This window comes from Hippocampus bargibanti, linkage group LG01 (assembly GCF_051943395.1).
Source record: "Hippocampus bargibanti isolate YZ-2025 linkage group LG01, ASM5194339v1, whole genome shotgun sequence".
Taxonomy (NCBI): domain Eukaryota; kingdom Metazoa; phylum Chordata; class Actinopteri; order Syngnathiformes; family Syngnathidae; genus Hippocampus; species Hippocampus bargibanti.
This window is the reverse complement of record NC_142734.1, coordinates 36023926-36042695: the sequence shown is the minus strand read 5'-3', so window position 1 is coordinate 36042695 and position 18770 is coordinate 36023926. Positions and strand designations below refer to the sequence as shown.

Below are 18770 nucleotides of genomic sequence, written 5' to 3'. Positions count from 1 at the left end.
GCAGACAGTCCAAAGAGGTGCTAACGATACGAGGCGACTTGGACTGACAAGCCAACTCAAATGGCAGCACATATTGGTCAGCTTCGATGTAGTTGACTCTGGGTGGGATCACCGTGCCATCCCTGTGAAGGAAAAATGGGGGTACAGTAAGTGGGTGTCAGCACAGGGAGCATTTTGGTCATTTGACACCAGATGGCACAACGGTGTTCAAGTCCAAGTCATTGTGGATCTGAACATTTAACGAAATGCACAGTGGTTACTGTACAGTGATGTATGCGAGTGTTGAAAATGCTATTAATGAGGGATCATATGTATTTTTACTTTTAACTCGTGTTGGAATGAATATGTTCGTTCAAGTGTAAATTACACGCAATTGCTCGACTACACTTACTTTTGTTTCTCAAGCTCCGCTTTGATTTCATCTAAAAAGAGGAAAGAAAAGAACATCAGACAGGGTTGGGTTCATTTATAGCTACCAACATAATGATATGGTTTTGATTCTACTGTAATACAAATGATGAAAAGCTTTCTTCAGCCGTCATCTGTACAAATTTGAAGGTGTCGGACGTTTCGCTTCTTATCCAAGAAGCTTCGTCAGCAAACTAAAGTCTTACTGGTAGTTTCGGCCCTATATATATCCCTACTGTCCAGACGTGGCGGTGCCGGACTCTGCTATGATTGGTCCCTGCTCTCAGGTTGGGGGGGAGCAGAGGACTAATCCCTGCGGCTCCATTGATTGCTTCTATTGTCCTGACTGACGACTGGCCCGATTGCCCAATTTGCCCTGCTATCACTTCATCAGCATAATTTAGGCTATGTTGCCTAAACAGTCTATTGTACGAACTACGAACGATCCAAATTGAACCTCACTCCACCATTACGGTTAAGGGAAGGATTTTGCTCTTTTCTTTTTCATAAAACCAAGCCCAGGTGGACCATTCCTGTACGAATGAGAGTTTACACAGACGAATCAAACGTTGTGGTGATTTGAGGAACCGGAAAGGTAAAATGCCATCCCAGTGTCAGTTTGTGTCGCTGGGTGACAGTGCAACGTACTACACAGCGATTGGTCTTTTTAACCAAGCCCAGCCTAGCCTAGCCGTCTAACCACAGCGGCGCGTGGGTCCAAATGGCCACGATGACAACGGAAAGTAAGAGTCGAAAGGGCGTTCCTTGAACAAAGTCACGATAAGTGAGTAACGACACATCAATGACACTTTGACGTGTTCGCAGGGACCACAACAGACTGGGCTAACACTGAGCTAACAATGCAAGCTAATGTGGTAAGAAGGAGGGGGTTGGTGGGGGGTAAATGCATCAGTAATCCAAAAGCAAGAAAGAACAAGTCAGAATAGAAGCGTTTGGCTTGCTCGCTCACCCAGCGCCACTTGACAGGCTTTGCGCAGCTGGCTGTGTTGACTCCTCTTCACCTCTCGATCCGACAGGATCTTTTCCAGAGCCCGAGATAGAAACATACTCTTAGTTTTACTCTTCTCTGCCTTTTTGCTGCTGCTGTTGCTGTTGTTGTTCTTGATGGTGGTGTTGCTGCATTGCTGGCGGACGTGGTACCGATGTTGTATTAGGCCGTCATGCCCCTGCGGGGAAGCAGGTAACGAGGCAAGCTAAACGAAGGCTTTTTCCTCGCTGCGATTATTTTTTTCCTACTCGTCAACCCAGCGCCGCCATGACTGCTGAAATGCTACCTGTCACATCACGTGATACCCATCGAGACGGGAAGTTGCGTCATATCCGTATTGTGCACGAGACAGACGTGTCTCCGTGTCGTCGGCAGGCACGAACGAATATTCGTGTCATTGCGTTTTTTTTAATTATATTTTATCTGTGTACGTTTGGAATAAATTTATATAATTACACATTTCTTGTTCAATGTTAATTGCGAAAGATCCTCAAGGTCAGTGGTCCCCAACCTTTTTTGCGCCACGGACCGGTTTAATGTCAGACTATATTTTCACCGACCGGCGGATAAATACAACAAAATAAAATACTAAACAAGAATTCATTGAGACAACTTTATTAGTAGAGTCCTGGTAACAACTTTTGTAACATCGTCTCTGAACATTAACGCTCGATGGTCACCATGGTAATGTTTAAACGTGCCTTCAAAATAAGACACACGAAAAAAACAAGTACAAAGCGCATGCAAAATACGTCAAGAGTACGTCAAAGACGGATGTAATCTGGTAATTTTTCATTTTTCAAAAAAAAAACATAGTTCGGACTCAGTTAATAAAAATAAAACGGAAATTATGTACATTATTTATTCTTTCTGCGCGGCCCGGTACCAAATGACCTACGGACCGGTACTGGTCCGCGGGTCGTGGGTTTGGGGACTTCTGCTCTGGGTGACGGCATTCTGGAACGCTAAATACGTAAAGAATTGACGTAGTAACGCGCCACCCATGGAAAACTACAATACAGTACGTACAGCGCGCCGTATCACGTGTTTCCGTTGTAGAGTAATATTAATTGAACATTACACAATTTATTTCACAATGAGATTGTGACAAAATGTAATATGTAAATTTCGAATTAATTCTGAATAGGGAATAGTGAAAATTAGCTCATAAGAGACACCCATTAAAACAGGAACAGTTTGATCAAGCTCCTGGCAGTACTGATCTGGAAAGGAACATGTCCTGCGGATGGCGCTAGGATGCCAAATTTGAAATTTAACTACCACAACTAGGAAGTTTATCACTCAGATAGATAGATGATTGAAAAATCCAGCGAGACAACAGCTACTACTCATTACTCTTTATTTTTCATCAAGCTCTTCAAATTAACAACTACAGGCGTACATCTATTTCTTCGTACAGCTCCAGTCGAGTCTTACAACGTAGTCACAACGTAATAAAAAAAATGTACATTATTTAAAGCATCGATATGAAAATACTGACAATGTTCATTACAAATCTATATATATATCATAGTATTTATTTGGCAAGCAAACGCCATAGCTCAATCACTTAAAAAGGGAGAATGAGAAAAGAGTCATATACAAAATGTTCTGTTTTAAAATGAAAATTCACAGTATGAAAAAAAGACAGTGTTGTTACCCGCCCCATGAAAATCAACACTCAGCTTCTAAAAATCATCTCCAGTGGTCAAATACATCTAATTTAAAAAACAACAACATCAAGAAAGATCCCAAACAAAACATATTGGTAAAAACAAATAAAATCAGAGTACAAAGAATGAAAATATTGCAGAAATAGACATGATTCTGAATAAATAACAGTGTCTCTGTGGTTACAATCCCAGTGTCCCGTGGAGCCGTTAAATACAATAATTTAAAATGAATTTTGTTTTGTTATAACTGGAATGACAGATGTCATCGCCAGTAGGCAGTGCCACACAAGGCAGAACATTAAAAGGGTTTCCAGTCGAACAGTATCACAATCTTAACATATTCATGAGACTGCAATTATAAGAAAGAAGCATGATGCAAAATCTTTTTCTCATTCGGATCACATGTCAGCTTATGTTTATCACAGCTAAATTTGGGACAAAATCCGGGAAATATTGGCAAGTCAATTTAAAGGACAACCAACGTCTCCGCACAAGTTGTGTCCATTATTTGTAAAATGGCTTCAAATGACTTCTACTGAGCGTATTTTACAAAGATTCCACCACATATAGCTATATTTTATGTTTTAAGACTTGCGGTGAATATTTCGTAAGTCTTGTTTTTGAGTTGGTGACGAGTCCGTACGTGACGTCACTGAAGGAACGCCCCTGACCGAAAAAAAAAAGGACACATTGTAGCAGTCCTTCCATTACGTCAATGCTTGTTTGGTCTGAAAACCTCGTGTTGCACCAGAAAGAGCCAGAAGAGAGCGTCCAAGCTCCATCGAAGGAATTTATCAGCCTGTGGAAACAGGCTGATTCATTCCTCACAGGAGTTCGGTGGCCGTTTTCTGCCTCTTTTTGGGTGAGACATTTCCCCCCAATGTTGCCTCAAAATGGCACGGAATAAATTCTTTAATCAATTGCAAAACTATGCTTTCCTCTTCAGAACTATTTGAATCATATTCATAAATGTATGTGTAACAAGAAAGCATCTTCTCCGAATCTGAAGCCGCTGTTTTGATTCTCCAGCAATGCAAGACGCCTTGGCGTGACGTCACAAACTGGGGGCGGGACTTTCTGAAAATGCCCAATTCGCAGCTCAATTTTTTTTGCAGATTTTGGACACTTTAAGTCATTTTTATTGGTGTTTTGCATTTGAATAAAAATATCATACGGCGTGTTTTGGATATTTTAGATGCTATAAAACGTTTTTCTGATGTCAGTTCGGAAACAAAAAAGTGACGTCGGTTGTCCTTTAAGAGAACATAAAAATGCACTTACATTCACCCTTATAATTTGTTGCATTGTGAGGGGAGTGCCGCAGGATATTCTTCATCCAACAAAATTGAGAAACACTTATTGTGAGTGTTCAATCAACCTAACATTGTTTGGAATGGGGGGGGAAGCTAGAGAAAAACTCAAACGGGCATGGGAACAACTTGACAAGTCTACGCAAGAGGTCCCGAGCACAGATTAGAACCCAGAAACACGCAACTGCGAGGCAAGACATATCAAGCACAGTCAACCATATTGCCGTGAGGAAAAACAAAATAAATCAAGATTTAAAAAAATCAATTGTTGTGACATCTCAGCTGTGGAGGTTGCACACAAACTTTTGCTGCTTTTGGGGCTTAATTGGCCACTTAAAAAAAAAGAAAATATCTGACACCGCTGAAAAAAGTGGACATTTTTTGACATCACTGTCAAAAAAAAAAAAACAATCTTGCACTGTGATGTTATGACAATTTAGATTTGACTGACAACAGTCTCAAAAAGACAACATTGCGTGTTACAGTGTTGCTCTCAAATGTTTCAGCTCGGGTCTAAATAAGCATTCCGGAATGTTGTGTCAACTGCAGCCTTGCTAGAAAACAACTCGACATTTACTGTACGAGTTAAGATGGACGAACCACGTGAGGCAGGATCTCGGAACTCGGAGGGGGTGAGGGTGAGGCGCGCTTTATGTTATTTGATATTTTGCACACAGTGTGAGAGCGGGTGGTCCATTGTTGTGGTGGAATATGCAGGTGGAGGAGGAAAATCATCATGCCAAATATACCGTAGAGGAAAAAAAAAGAAAGGGCCGCTATTTTTACACTTGTATGACTATGACTGATGACACACACACAAAAAAAAGAAAGATATGTCAACCTGGAATCGTTGAAGCCAGGGGTCGCCTAGCATTTGCAACCTTAAAGGACAACCGACGTCTCTGGACAATTGTGTCCAGAATTTGTAAAATCATCACTTCGACGGAGCGTATTTTACAAAGACTCCGCCGCATATAAGCTATATTTTACGTTTTTAGTCTCGCTATTCAGCAAGTCTTGTTTTTGAGTCGGTGACGATTCCTGACGTGATTCTCGTCTTGGCGTGACGTCACGAACTGGGGGCGGGACTTTCTGAAAATGCCAATTCGCAGCTCAATTTTTTTTTTTGCAGATTTTGGACACTTGATGTCATTTTTATTGGTGTTTTGCATTTGAATAAAAATATCATCCTGCACGTTTTGGGTATTTTAGATGCTATAAAACATTTTTCTGATGTCAGTTAGGAAACAAAAAAGTGGTGTCGGTTGTCCTTTAGGGTGCCTTTTATCTGGACATATGACTAATTGTTCGTCTACAGTCGTACCGCTGGCGATGTCATGAGGCACACCGCAACACTCACTGAAACCTGCATTGGAAAATAGATGTCCAATTCTTGATCTGTGGGGTTTTGGTCTTACACATACATTAAATTCACAGAATTAAATGCATAATGTGATGCTTAAGATTCCGCTGTTTACAAATACAGATTTTTTTTTTTTGGAACAAGCCAATAGTTGTCTTGAATCACTATAATCAATTGACAGTAAATAAAATCGGAAGCTGAAAGACTCGAACGTGTTTGAGTCTTTTAATAAAAAAAAAAACATTATTATCATTGTTTTATTGTTACGATTATTATTAATTTGATACTAGTCAACCTCGGTCAGTGAATTATCTGCAATAGTCTTGCTGACGATTGTCTTGCTAAAAAAAACAAAATAAATAATCAAACAAATGTCTTTGTGTCGGGAAACACATCAATTTAGAAGACACGTGAGACACGCATGAGGAATCACCTCTGCCCGCTAGAGGAAGATTGAATGAAAAAACACAAACAAATCAACAAGATAAGTGCTTCAGGAGACTTGGAGGGAGGTGCAGTACCTAGTTTTTTTTTTTGGGGGGGGGGTCTGTGGAATGACACCTTTAGTCCTCAAGTGTGTGTGGGGGGAGGGGAGGTGCCCACAGCCTCCATGTGTGAACCACAATGGCACACATATGGGCACTACAGTCTGAGGTGTGGTGTTTTACGTGTAAATGTACAAACATTTATTTAAAAAAAAAAGGCTTTGTGTCCAGATTGAATATTTACATGTCATTGTGCTTCTCCGCCAAAAGTTCTTGGCAGCAATGGCTGCTCCGTAACCCCCTCGCTAAAGTGTCACACGCTCAGTACGTTTTCATCCAGTTTGTTCCAGATACCGCTACAGCTGTGAAGTGAACTACTTGACTTGTTCTAGTAGACAAGAAAGTTATCACGTGGCTCTTGTACACCTCTTTCTGGTTGATCTAATACAGTGGTCTCAAACTCGAGGCCCGCGGGCCAACTGCTGCCCCCAAAAGAATATTTCGCGGCCCGCCTTGATATGAAAGATTAATGTTTGTGCGGCCCGCACGATTGATACGAATGAAACTTGTGTGGAGCTGAACAAGTAGGCAAGAGAAGCCATGTTTAGGACAGTTCATGTTCAATATTTTATTTATGTTAAGAAAGCTGAAGGTTAAAGAGCTGTTAATACAGACATTTGAAACTTTATTAAAATAATGAGTTTTCCTGTGGTTTTCTCAGTCGTCTGTATCTGCCTTATGATCATTAAAATTATTTTATTTATTACTGGTTAATTTATTTTGTATTCATTTTTTTTTCATTTAATTGTTTTTTTTTGTGTGTTAAAAATACAGATTTTGACAACATTGGAATGTTTTATCTATGCTTTTCTTGCGGAAATCATGATGCTGCCCAGCCTCGCCCAGACTCTGCGTCCGGCGGCCCCCGGGTAAATTGAGTTTGAGACCCCTGATCTAATACGTCGCAAAATAAACAAGCTTGCTGGAAAATAGTCATTTGGATAGCGTTCCAAATGTCTATGCCTTTCTACATGCTCGTGAAGTGATCTATGATTGCCATCAAATGACGCCAAGGCCTTGTCAAATTAGGAATTGGTGTCAAGTCGGAAGTCTGCTCAAGTGGGTTTTCGGTTTTTTTCCCGCTGGACTTGGGTTGATGTTCCACAAAGACAACAAAAAAACATTGCGAACACGGTGTAAACGTACAAAGTGTGTGGAAGTACTCAAGTGTAGTGCACGCGTGGTAGGTCTACAGTGTTATTACAGTTCCGTCTTCTTCGAGACTCCGCCTCCTCGCGGCTCTGTCAGGCGACGGTGCGGAGTACCCGGTTTTGCCCAAAGAACCGCTGCTCCCGTGAGCTAGCGCGGCACCGTTGATGGCGAGGGGCGGCGGCGAAGCGGACGTTCGCAGGTTCAGGTGCGGCTCGTAACGAGGCAGCGGCGGCACGCTGTAATTGGACGGCGTGCGGCCGATGGGATGGGCGTCACCCCCCGCCTCGATGACAAGGTCCTCGTCGTCTTCGTCGCTCTCGAGCTCGCCGACGGGGAAATTCTGGATGATGTGCGAGGGGGCGGAGGAGCCGGCGCCCAGCCCGGCCGACAGAGAGTAGCCGTAGTAGCTGGCGCCGCTGTCCGAGGACCGCCCCGAGCTGCCGGACGCCGTCCCCCCGCCGCGGACGACGTTGTTACGCTGGTTGGCCGGCTTGACCGTGATGATGAGGTTGTGACTGTTTGCGATCATCATATCCGTCACTTGGTCCAAAGACTTGCCGGCCACCTCGATGCCGTTCACCTCCAGAACCTCGTCGTTCACAGCGAGGAGACCGGTGCTCTCCGCCAGGCCGCCGGGAACCATCCGGGAGATAAAAATGGCGGGCACCTTCTCCAAGCCCTGCGGCGTGACCCGCACGCTGGAACCGTCGCGGATGTAGAAGCCCAGAGGCTTTTCCTGGCCGTGCTTGTACAGGCGGACGCGTCGGTGCGTTTCGGGCAGGATGTCCACGTCGATGATGGACGAAACGGGACGGAAGTCCCTCGGGAGACTGATGATAACGGGTGGCTTTTTCCTGTTGGCGTCGGGTCGAAGTAGGACTGCCGATAGAACCGTGTTCTTCTTTCTCGTCAGCGTATCGCTACCGAAGGTTGTGTAATCCGCTTCCTCTGCGTGAAAAAAGGAACAGACAATAAACAATTGTTATTCAGCACCAAGTCATTTCACCACAATAGACAAACTCTTGAATGAACGTAGCAAGTTCATTTTTGGAATGCTGGAGGAAGTTGGGGTAGCCAAAGAACACACACAAAAGTATTGGAATGGCCTGATTCACTCTTTTGTTTTTGTTGTACACTGAAGACATCCGGCTTTTGGATCAAAAGATCACGATCGACAAAAATTCCAAATTCCAGATTGTATTTCATCTTTTGATCTGAAACCAAACGCTTTCAGAAATCAACTCAAAGAAAGCAATTTCCCACTTTTTATGCAACGTCCGCAGAGCCTAAATCCAGGACTCAGTGACCCACAAGAGTGGGCTCGAGAAAAGGGACAGATTTGGAACTCAGTGGTATAAAGGTCAATCAGCGAAAATGACATCAGGTCATTTCTTGGATATTTTTGGGAGTACCCAACACAGTCTTTTCAGAATCACAATCAGAAAACCTTTATTTGTCCCACAATGGGGAAATTTGCAGTCCACAGCAGCAATAGACTTTAACCTGGCGTGGCGACATTTTAAAAGCAGAGCAGGTGAAAGGGAAAGAAAAGCGAGGAAGTTGGCTCATGACTAGTTTACTTGAAAAACAGTAGCAAAATATTAACAGAGCTGTAGCGATAAATTCCACTCTGCTGTCAATGTCCGACGTGGAAACACGTGCAAGACATCTTGGATGATGGATTCAAATATAAAAATACATGACTGAGCATTCTCGTTCATTTCTTGGCTATATTTCAATGCTAATCAACAACACTCTGAAGAGGGATAACAAAAAAGAACACCAAAGCAATCCTGATTCCTCTGCTGTGCAAATGATGCTCTTTGTGACTGCATGACTTTTAAAAGAAGGTCTATTAAAATAACGCGTTCCATTTTTACTTTTCTATTTTAGCTGTTTTGAAAATCTTAAAAAAAAAAAAAAAAACAAGTACAGGTACATTCTTTAAATATTATCCTCTTTACCAGGGTGATACCTCAAATATTTGTTAGCTTGCGCTCTTTTCATCCACAAGGTGAAAAATTCCACCAACAGTCAAGTTGCGTTACTCCAACATTCCACCTTGACAGATTCTGTTTTTCTTGTTTTAAATTCTGCCAGCGGAGGCAGATCTGAAGCAAGACTAAGATGTCTTCAAGATGATTTCATGGTAAAGCCATCGCATTGTCAACCATTTGGATAGCTCAGCTAATATTCAGTGCCTGCATAATTAAACATCCAAAGTGTGTCATGAGAGGGCTTTGAACCAAAAAAATGAGAAGCTTTTTTCATCACCCGAAGATGCAAAACAGGCAGTGCTCATAGACTCCAGTACCAGCGGCCACCCACCCCAAACTCAGTGGCTCACTCATCATGGGTGTGCACCGGTCAGGTATTCAAACTATGCAGCGGCAGCTTGGACGGACGGGCGTCCCAGAGTTGAATAGAGTCAGCGATGAAGCACCGGAGGAGGAAAATGACGCTAACGACCACGCGTGCGCACAGTCAAGCTTGGTCGATGCACACTGCTCTGAATTCAAATGACGTCCCATCACAAAAGGATGTCAAGAGGCAAAATTGCCCAAGGAAAGGAAGCCACTCAGGTCTACTCACGCCTCACTGACGGCTTACATAAAAGATCCTTTTCGTGGATGTGAATGCACTTAAAGCACAATTAAAAAATATGAGACAGTGACTTACTGATGGCAATTAGTCACGTCAAGTTACGTCTTAACTGTGCCCTGGTGACAATCCTGAAAAGTATATGGTGGTTTGCGTTGCCTACACTCTGGTATGTAGACCGAATGGAAGTGAATATGAGATTGGCCCTTGTTAGAACTCGTTATATACACATCCTAAAAACATCCCATGTTATTCATCTCTACTTGCCAATCAATGAGTTAAGACACATTCTTGCACACTTCCGGGACACTCCGTGCTACGATTGTGTATGTTTTAGTTCAAAAGATAATCTATTTTTAAAATTGTTTTGTGTCTTAGAAGTCAAAAGCCTCAGTTCTGGATGGCCCAATTTCTGCCTCTGCATCCCCCAACGATGCATCCCAACTCCAAAAAAACACATGGACGTATCCATGTCTGTGTGTATGAAAGTAGTCCGACGTTTCCAAACATGACTGCTGGCAAGCTTTTGAGTAAGAAAAACACATAAGCACAAAAGACAAGAAGTTGAAGGTTATGGTGTTCTGGAAACAGTCGGGTTTGTTGATGACAAGCAAGAACGCTCACCACAGTCTGTGCCGAGGTGTTCCTGACACCGAGTGTTACAACAACGCTTGCGAGTGTGCGTGTGCACGTCGGCCAGTTTGAGCTTGTGCAGATGAGAAAAAGCAGGGCAAGTGCAAAACACAAGACGTAAGAGACACGAAGGCACAAAAATAACAAACGCTGACCGAGGATGGGAATGAAGCATGCAGAGGTGATAAAGGTGGAAATGGAGGACGTTCTCATGGGTTTGCTATTCCTGGTGCGGGTGAGAATACCTCATCCTTAAAGACCAGATAAAAGGCACCTTAAAGGACAACCGACATCACTTTTTTGTTTCCTAACTGACATCAGAAAAAGGTTTTATAGCATCTAAAATACCCAAAACACGCAGGCTGATATTTTTTAGTCAGATGCAAAACACCAATAAAAATGACTTAAAGTGTCCAAAATCTGCAAAAAAATTGAGCTGCGAATTGGGCATTTTCAGAAAGTCCCGCTCCCAGTTCGTGACGTCACGCCAAGACGTTTTGTCTTGCTCGAGAATCAAAACAATGGCTTCAGAGTCGGAGAAGATGCTTTCTTGTTACGCATCCAGTTATGAATATGATTCAAATAGTTCTGAAGTGGAAAACATACATGTTTGCAATTGATCAAAGGTCTTCCGGGTCATTTTGAGTGATCAAGACTGATGTGAAGCATCACAGAAAATGCAGAAGATGGCGCCAGAGCTCCGTTGGAAATTGGTTTATTTTTCAGCTTGGAATTTTTATCAGCGAATATCAAATAGTTGTCTCAGTGTAACATACAACGATTCACCATTGCGTTATTTATGTGTTTTCCTTCTAATTTCACCATCAACACGGATCAACACAAAGTTTTCAGACCAAACAAAGTACCGCAAAATGCATTGAGGTGATGCAAGGTATGTCCTTTCTCACTCAGGGGCGTTCCTTCAGTGATGTAACGTGAGGACTCGTTACCAACTCAAAAACAAGACTTCCGGAATATTCAGCGTCTTAGAGTCCTAAAATGTAAAATAAAAGTCTTGTACCTGTAAGAGTCTTAAAATGTAAAATATAGCCATATGCGGTGGAATCTTTGTAAAATACGCTCAGTAGAAGTCATTTTACAAATTATGGACACAACTTGTCCAGAGACGTCGGTTGTCCTTTAAGGTGAGGGGAAGGAGGGGGCACAACAATGGGTTACCCAATTTTGACACGAGTCATTTTTTTTTAATTACAGATGCAAGCAAATGTTCATGATTAATTTTGGTGTAAAGACACTTCAGAAACATGTTTCATTTCAACAGCACATTGATCAGTTCTTGCTATTCACTTCATTTTTCACCCTGAGCACATTGGCTCATTCGATCGACCCACTTCACCCGTTCTCCATCTTCTTGCCTTCATCTATCAGCTCAAAATGGAGAAAGTCTGACAGCCCCAACAAAGGATGGCCCCTTCCTTCACCTCTGTCCTTCTGTCAGAGCCACTTGCACTCCCCCATCATCCCCAGGTTTCACGGGGTAAATCATTCTTTCTGTGTTTTCTTTCCCAACAACTCACCCGCTCTGTGTCAGTCAGTATCGGCTGTGGCCAGTTTCTACAGCGAGGGTCCGGTCTGACCCGCTGTCCTGTCTAATCTGGCCAACAGAGCAGATCTGAGACTGGCCACATTCCATCCAAAATGCAACCCCCTTCGCTTCTTTTCTCCCACTCTTCCCAGATTGGGCCTCACTCTACATTCCTCCCTCACTAATGCTATTCCCGCTATACCCCCTTGTCTTTCTCTGGTTGAATTTTAATCACACTTTGATTGCACTTGCTCTCCTTTCCTCACGCTAATTACTAGCCTTGCTTAAATAATGGCTTCATACATGAACACCCTCTTAAAGGACAACCGATGCCTCCGGACAAGTTGTGTCCATAATTTGTAAAATGGCTTCAAAAGACTTCTACTGAGCGTAGTTTACAAAGATTCCACCGCTTATAGCTATATTTTACCTTTTAAGACTCACACTGAATATTTAGGAAGTCTTGTTTTTGAGTTCGTGACGAGTCCGTACGTGACATCATGGTAGGTATCGTCACTGAATGAGAAATCGACACACAATGCATTTTGGGTACTTTGTTTGGTCTGAAAACTTCGTATTTATCCGTGTTGATGGCGATATTAGAAAAAACAAATAATGCGATGGTGATCCGAGCTGACACAAATTCCCAGCAGACAAATCAGCCCATTTCCAACGGAGCTTGGGCGCCATCTTGTGCATTTTCTGGGATGCTACGTTGCATTCCAGACGCCTCAAAATGATACGGAGGGACGATTGCAAACATGTATGATTTCCTCTTCAGAACTATTTGAATCATATTCATAACTGGATGAGTAACAAGAAAGCATCTTCTCCGAATCTGAAGCCGTTGTTTTGATTCTCGAGCAAGGTAAGACGTCTTGGCGTGACGTCACGACAAAGAGGGCGGGACCTTCTGAAAATGAAACTTTCTCAGATCATTTTGAAGTCGTTTTGGGAGACTTTAAGTCATTTGTATTGGTGTTTTTCATTTGACTAAAAATATCAGCCTGCGTGATTAGGGTATTTTAGATGCTATAAAACATTTTTCTGTTGTCATTTAGGAAAAAAAAATGGTGTCGGTTGTCCTTTAAATAATATTGACGCTGCTTTATTTTCTATCTTCCTGTCCATCCCTTCTATTAGGCCCTAACTTGCGTTCCTCCTCCGCACATTCCTTCCTGGGGTGCCGTGAGCATATCAGCAGCAAATTTGGCACGTTTATACCAGGAGAATGTGTTTTTTTTCACCAAAGTACATTTTGGAGAGAGCTATCAGGAGCGGGAGAGAGAGCATGGACATACCGTGTCAGACACCGCTGAATTCAATCAAGTTGAGGAAGGCCACAATGGAATTTCGATCCTCGCATATATTATACAATAAAGCCACATTGAGCCAGACAGCAATGTGTTATAGCAATAATTTATAAGACCCCCAACCGTCATGACAAACTCAACTTGCAGTCACCTTAAAAAGGGCAAACATATTATTTTATTTTAGGGGGGGGGAGCCCTCAGAAGAACTCTCGCGTGCATGTCAACCATTCGCAACCTGTGAAAACAAGCATCTGTGGTCAAGTAGCAAGTCCTTTTGTCATTTGTTGTCTTAAGCCGTTGAGTTGATGCTGATTTATTTTGATACTTGCTGACACTTTTCCTTACACCACGTGCCGTCTTTGCAAGGGACATTTCGACTTTGTCCGAGAAGTCATGTTACCATTGTACTGTATACGCCCCCGACTTTGACTCATTGGTTAGTGATTACCACGGCAAGCCCAGCTGGGATAAGCAAACATTCCTGTCCCTCCCGATACCTTTCCCGCTACTTTGCTGGTGTGCCTTTCAACCACTGAAACTACATGAACCACCAAGCAAACACACGCCCTGACAAAGAATGAAAAGGGAGCAACCAACGCAGGGATTACATCTTGGAAACTGTATTGGATTATTCTGAAGGAAGAGGCAAGACCAAGAAAATACCTACTCACATATGTCTCCGATCAATTTACGGTCACCGATATCACAGAAATGTTAAAAAGGGACATTTTCAATTCAGGAGTGTGTGTCCTGAGCAGGGTCCCAATTCAGTTTGCTTCTGTGGGGTTGATGGTTAAATTGCGTTTGCCAAAAATCATTAATGGCACCAGGATATCAGAATGGCGAGGCGTTCGCTGCACTATTTCGAAAAGTTTTAAATGAGCCCACTTTATGATGTCAAATCTAAGGTAGTGATGTATTAAGTATTTACATTTTAATAACAGACTAAATGTTCAATGGCACTGTTTAACGTTAATTGTTCAACATTCAGATTTAAGCCTCAAAGGAGAAATCAAGTAATTTGGTTCTGTTTCACAAAATGATACTGGATTACGCAAGGGAATAATCAATATATCAATCGATTATACAGTATTTACAGCCCTACATTTAAAAAAAAAACATTGCCCAGCTGTAGGTCCTGAATAACCTGAATGTGTGAATTCCTACGGTTCAGAATTCAAAATTAGGAGAATTCATATTTAATAGCATTTATGTCACACTTGAGTATGTAATGCCGATATGAGTATTACCGTAATTCTGAAGAAGAATACACAAATAATGTTGGAATATTGCATCTTTTGTCCTCAGAGCCAAATATTGACAGTGCATTTCTCAACATGTTTCGCAGCTCCTCTTAACCATTGAAAACCCACGACGACGGCACTTTAAATCCATCGGTAAAGGCGTCTTTCTCTGCTGCTGCCATGACAACAGGTAAACAGTGAGCACCTCATTGGCTGGCACAATACTCACTGACTCATTGTGTCGGGCTTGCCTGGGATAGTCAGCAAGTGTTGGCAAAGAGATATCAGGGAGAGATGAAAGCTTTTTTTTTTGTACAACATGCTGCAACTTGCTGGAAGACACTTATCAAAGTAAGTAGGCCAAATCACAATGCACATCGAAAATAATTAAAAGAAAAACAATGGTGGCATGATAGAACCAGCAGCAGACAATTGCACACACACACACACACACACACACACACACACACACAGCCATTAATAGTCCATCCGTTGAAACATCTGCACACCAGCAGACGAGTGAAACCCCAGGACAGAAAGTTCCTAAATTTATCCCTCAAGGCACAATTCCAAAATAACGTGCGGTTCCAAGACCTCATGCTAGCTTACACGCAACAAGCAAATATGATGTATCGCAGGACTCCATACGAATAGCGGTGGTCAAAATTGGCTTCCAGTGCTAGTTTGTCAAAGGTCCACTCTTGTGCAATAATAGCCTTTTACATCCCATCCAACCACCCTGTATGTAATCACCCACATGGGTTCAAAGTCTAAGTAGCGTTTAAAACCTACTAAGGAACTTATAACAAAAACTCTCACGTAGCAGCAATTCAACAGAACGTATTTTGGTGGTCTAATGTCGAAAGATAACATAATTGCTCTTTTTTTATAGCGCACTTTCACAAAAGCTGCAGCTGTAACAAAGCACTTCACATGACGCGTGACGTGACGTCAGGACTCGTCACCAACTCAAAAACAAGACTTCCGGAATATTCAGCGCGAGTCTTAAAAGGTAAAATATCGCTAGTTGCGGTGGAATCTTTTTGTAAAATGTGCTCAGTAGAAGTCTTTTGAAGCCATTTTACAAATTACGGACACAACTTGTCCAGAGGCGTCGGTTGTCCTTTAAGTGACATCACACGAGCAAAAAATAGATCTAAATATATGCACACTGGCATGACTGTTATGTTACTCTGAAAACTGATAAAAACAAAAACTATGAACCAGAGAATTTCGCAAGATTGCAGATATTTTTCGATGACAAGAAGATACGGTCCTGCGCCAAATCCTTAAAGTCGTAAGTCTCACCTTTTGCCTTGCATTAGTTTTCCCTTTTGCCATGTTTTCAACCTATGTTGGGCCATAGAAAATTGACATGAGGGTCCAGATTTGGATAATTATTATCCAAATGATGCTAAGGTTAAACTCCTCCCTGGATTGGATTGGAGTGTGTTTTGGATGTGTACAACAAATGTCACTGAGCTGTTTTAAATGCCACTAGCCTAGCACAGATCCACATAAACGTCAGCTCAACATACGCGAGTAGTGACAAGCAGCTAATTTACAATTGCATCCAAAAGAGCCTTTTTACCATGAAGCAACAGTGTGTGTAAATCTGAGCTGAAGCAGCAGAGGCCCAGCGTAATGCTCACGTCTGGAGCGTGTAATTGAAACACGGTCCCACGCAGTGCGGCGCAACTAATCTCCTTCATGACAAAGTGGCTTAGCTTCTTTCGGGTCATCTGGCGGCTTAAACAACGACATGCCGACAACAAAACTCTGACAGCGCATTGAACAGGTCACAATGACTCGTCCATCCATTACCTGTCGCGCTTGTCGTAATTGCTTTTCAAGCAAGGCGCATCCTGGACTGATTGCCAGTCACAAATGTGCAATAAATGCAATACTTACTACTACTACCACCATCAATCACGACACGTGTCTTCTCCTCATTGAGAAAGCAGGTCCACAAAGAAAAATAACTCCGTTGAACGCTTTATAACTGCTACTACACAGCTATAAAGGTGAGCACGGCATGCCTTGGGGAGTAACGGAATAAAAGGACAATAATCAAAGCGGCAATATGTGCGAGTATGTTTATTCTCTTGCACGACAGTGTGAAGTCAAACAAGCAAGAAAAGCATTTTGTTTGATGATGAAATGGTTTCCTTCTCAATCGTCGTAGCTCTCAGGTGTTTAATTGCAAGCAACATTTCAAGCCCCAAATCTGCTTACCGACAGGAAACTGGTTCCTTATTTTTCGTGCCTTCTTACCTTTCCTCTGCAGGAAGAGTCTGAGGAGGGGGCTGGCAGTCGAGATGGCCTTGTGGTAGTTGTCGTCATTGTTGATGGGCAACAGGTCGCCGTGCACGTCGGCGTAACCCACAAGCAAGTCCACGTTGGGAATGCGATGGACGTGTTGCAAGAGGCCGTAGAACTCATCAAAGCGGCCCGGCTTTGAGCGATCAAGAGAGAATCGGCGAAACTCTGCACCAAACTGTGATGAGGGGTACACAATGAAAACATGAACACGCGAGCGTGCACGCTTTTCTCTTATTTTTAGTGTTAACGTAGATTGAACTTTTTTGGTTTTGCGCAGGTGAGCAGCGGCAGCCATTCGCGCCAGCGTTCACTCTACCCGCAAGTAACACAGCAGCAAAGTTATGAAAGGAAGAGGAGAGGAAAGAAAGAAGTAGAAAAACAAAATACAGGAGGGACTGGAAAGGCAGCCACTCTCGCTGTGCCATCTTGAAGTAAAAAAAAAAAACAAAACAAATCAATAAAACGATGTATTATTAATATTATTATTATTATTTCAAACCAAACCTTTTCATCGATGGACCACTCCTGTATAACTGAGAGCTTACACAGACTTATTGAACTACGTATTATTCATTCATTTTTAGATTTACATTTGTTATTTTCACATTCAGAATCAGCCAGGCCTACTAAGTCAAGCTACCTTTGAAAGAATTTAAATGACGTTTATGTTTTTAACATAGTATTTCCAAACATATTGTAACTTTTTAAAACCTGGCCCAACTTGTTTGTCCTTTTGAGGAAAAAAAACCCCAAAACAGATGCGTCCCTTTGCCACAAATTCCCTCCTCCCCTCTCAGGTAGTTTTGAGGGACCAGAGTCCGCCCTCCTTGCCCAAGGTGAGGCCGCGTACCGCGTAAGGCATCGGTCGCCTTTGGGGCCCAAAGACACCTGTGCACTCCAGCAAAACAACAAATCGAGCAAGCTAGTTTCCCTAGCATGTCCGAGGCGCCATCAAAACAGCCTGGAACTTATCTCACACGCGCCCTAATGTAAACTCGACTTGGAATCGGAGTCAGTATTTTAGTGGGAGGAAGCTCGAGGAGGTAGTGACAGGTGACATGTCTCATCGAGGCGAGTACTTTCGAAAACTTATCTTGCCCAATCCGAACCACGGTTATTCCCACCATTTTATGCTAGCCAGTTAGCAAGCACCTCGAGTTAACTTTGTTGCATCGTACACTTGCTCGTTTGAGTTCATAACTTGATAGCGAGCGCTTTAGCCGAGCTAAATTAGCCTGAAGTGGATCAAGTCACGGTGGCAGCAACCATTGAAAAACAAACAAACATGGATACAAGTTGTGATAATCACCTTACTCTTCACCTCCACGGCACTCAGAGAACGGTTGCTCGGCACTCGGTGGTTCTTGTTCATGTTTCACCAACGACCTCCGCTTGGGACCACAAACGAGCCGAATCGGTCCGATACGCTTCCAGCGAGGGAAGGTGAAAAAAAAGCCTGGTCGCCGTCAACCTTCGTGTCGTCCGTCGAAAATAACGAGTAACTAACCTCGAGTAGCCCCGTAGCTCCAGAATTTATTCCCCGTCATACTGGCTGGCTCACAGCCGGACACCGGTGCGCTGGTAGCGGCTACTGTACAGGAGAATCGCCGTGGACCGACTCTGTTCTCTCGCTTCTTGCGAACCGAGCCGC

At 42.9% G+C, this 18770-nt stretch overlaps 2 protein-coding genes and 1 long non-coding RNA gene across 3 annotated transcripts in view; 1 reads left to right on the top strand and 2 right to left on the bottom strand.

Annotated features, from left to right (window-relative positions):
• Nucleotides 1-1733, bottom strand: part of arfgef2 (ARF guanine nucleotide exchange factor 2) — a 22589-nt gene extending 20856 nt beyond the window's left edge. The window contains 4 exon segments of the mRNA XM_089014330.1: nt 1-122; nt 392-422; nt 1379-1502; nt 1504-1733. The exon segment at nt 1-122 is cut by the window's left edge and continues 2 nt beyond it. Coding sequence (XP_088870456.1) covers nt 1-122; nt 392-422; nt 1379-1502; nt 1504-1551 — 325 coding nt within the window. The 5' untranslated portion in view covers nt 1552-1733.
• Nucleotides 1117-17569, top strand: LOC148904112 (uncharacterized). Its single transcript, XR_016117219.1, has 5 exons — nt 1117-1192; nt 14902-14987; nt 15690-15809; nt 17085-17306; nt 17397-17569. It is a non-coding gene; the product is annotated as an uncharacterized LOC148904112 (long non-coding RNA).
• pard6b (par-6 partitioning defective 6 homolog beta (C. elegans)) lies at nt 2761-18770 on the bottom strand. Its single transcript, XM_089014342.1, has 3 exons — nt 18429-18770; nt 17072-17294; nt 2761-8408 (listed from the first exon to the last, which is right to left on the bottom strand). Exons 1-3 carry the CDS (start codon nt 18489-18491, stop codon nt 7498-7500), a joined length of 1197 nt encoding a protein of 398 aa, XP_088870468.1. The 5' UTR covers nt 18492-18770; the 3' UTR covers nt 2761-7497.

Coding starts and splice junctions, on each gene's coding strand:
- pard6b (XM_089014342.1), bottom strand. CDS start 18,491: ATGAACAAGAACCACCGAGTGCCGAGCAACCGTTCTCTGAGTGCCGTG. Junction 17,295..18,428: donor CCGTGGAGGTGAAGAGTAAG/GTGATTATCACA, acceptor CCCTCATCACAG/TTTGGTGCAGAGTTTCGCCG. Junction 8,409..17,071: donor ACTCTTCCTGCAGAGGAAAG/GTAAGAAGGCAC, acceptor TTTTTCACGCAG/AGGAAGCGGATTACACAACC.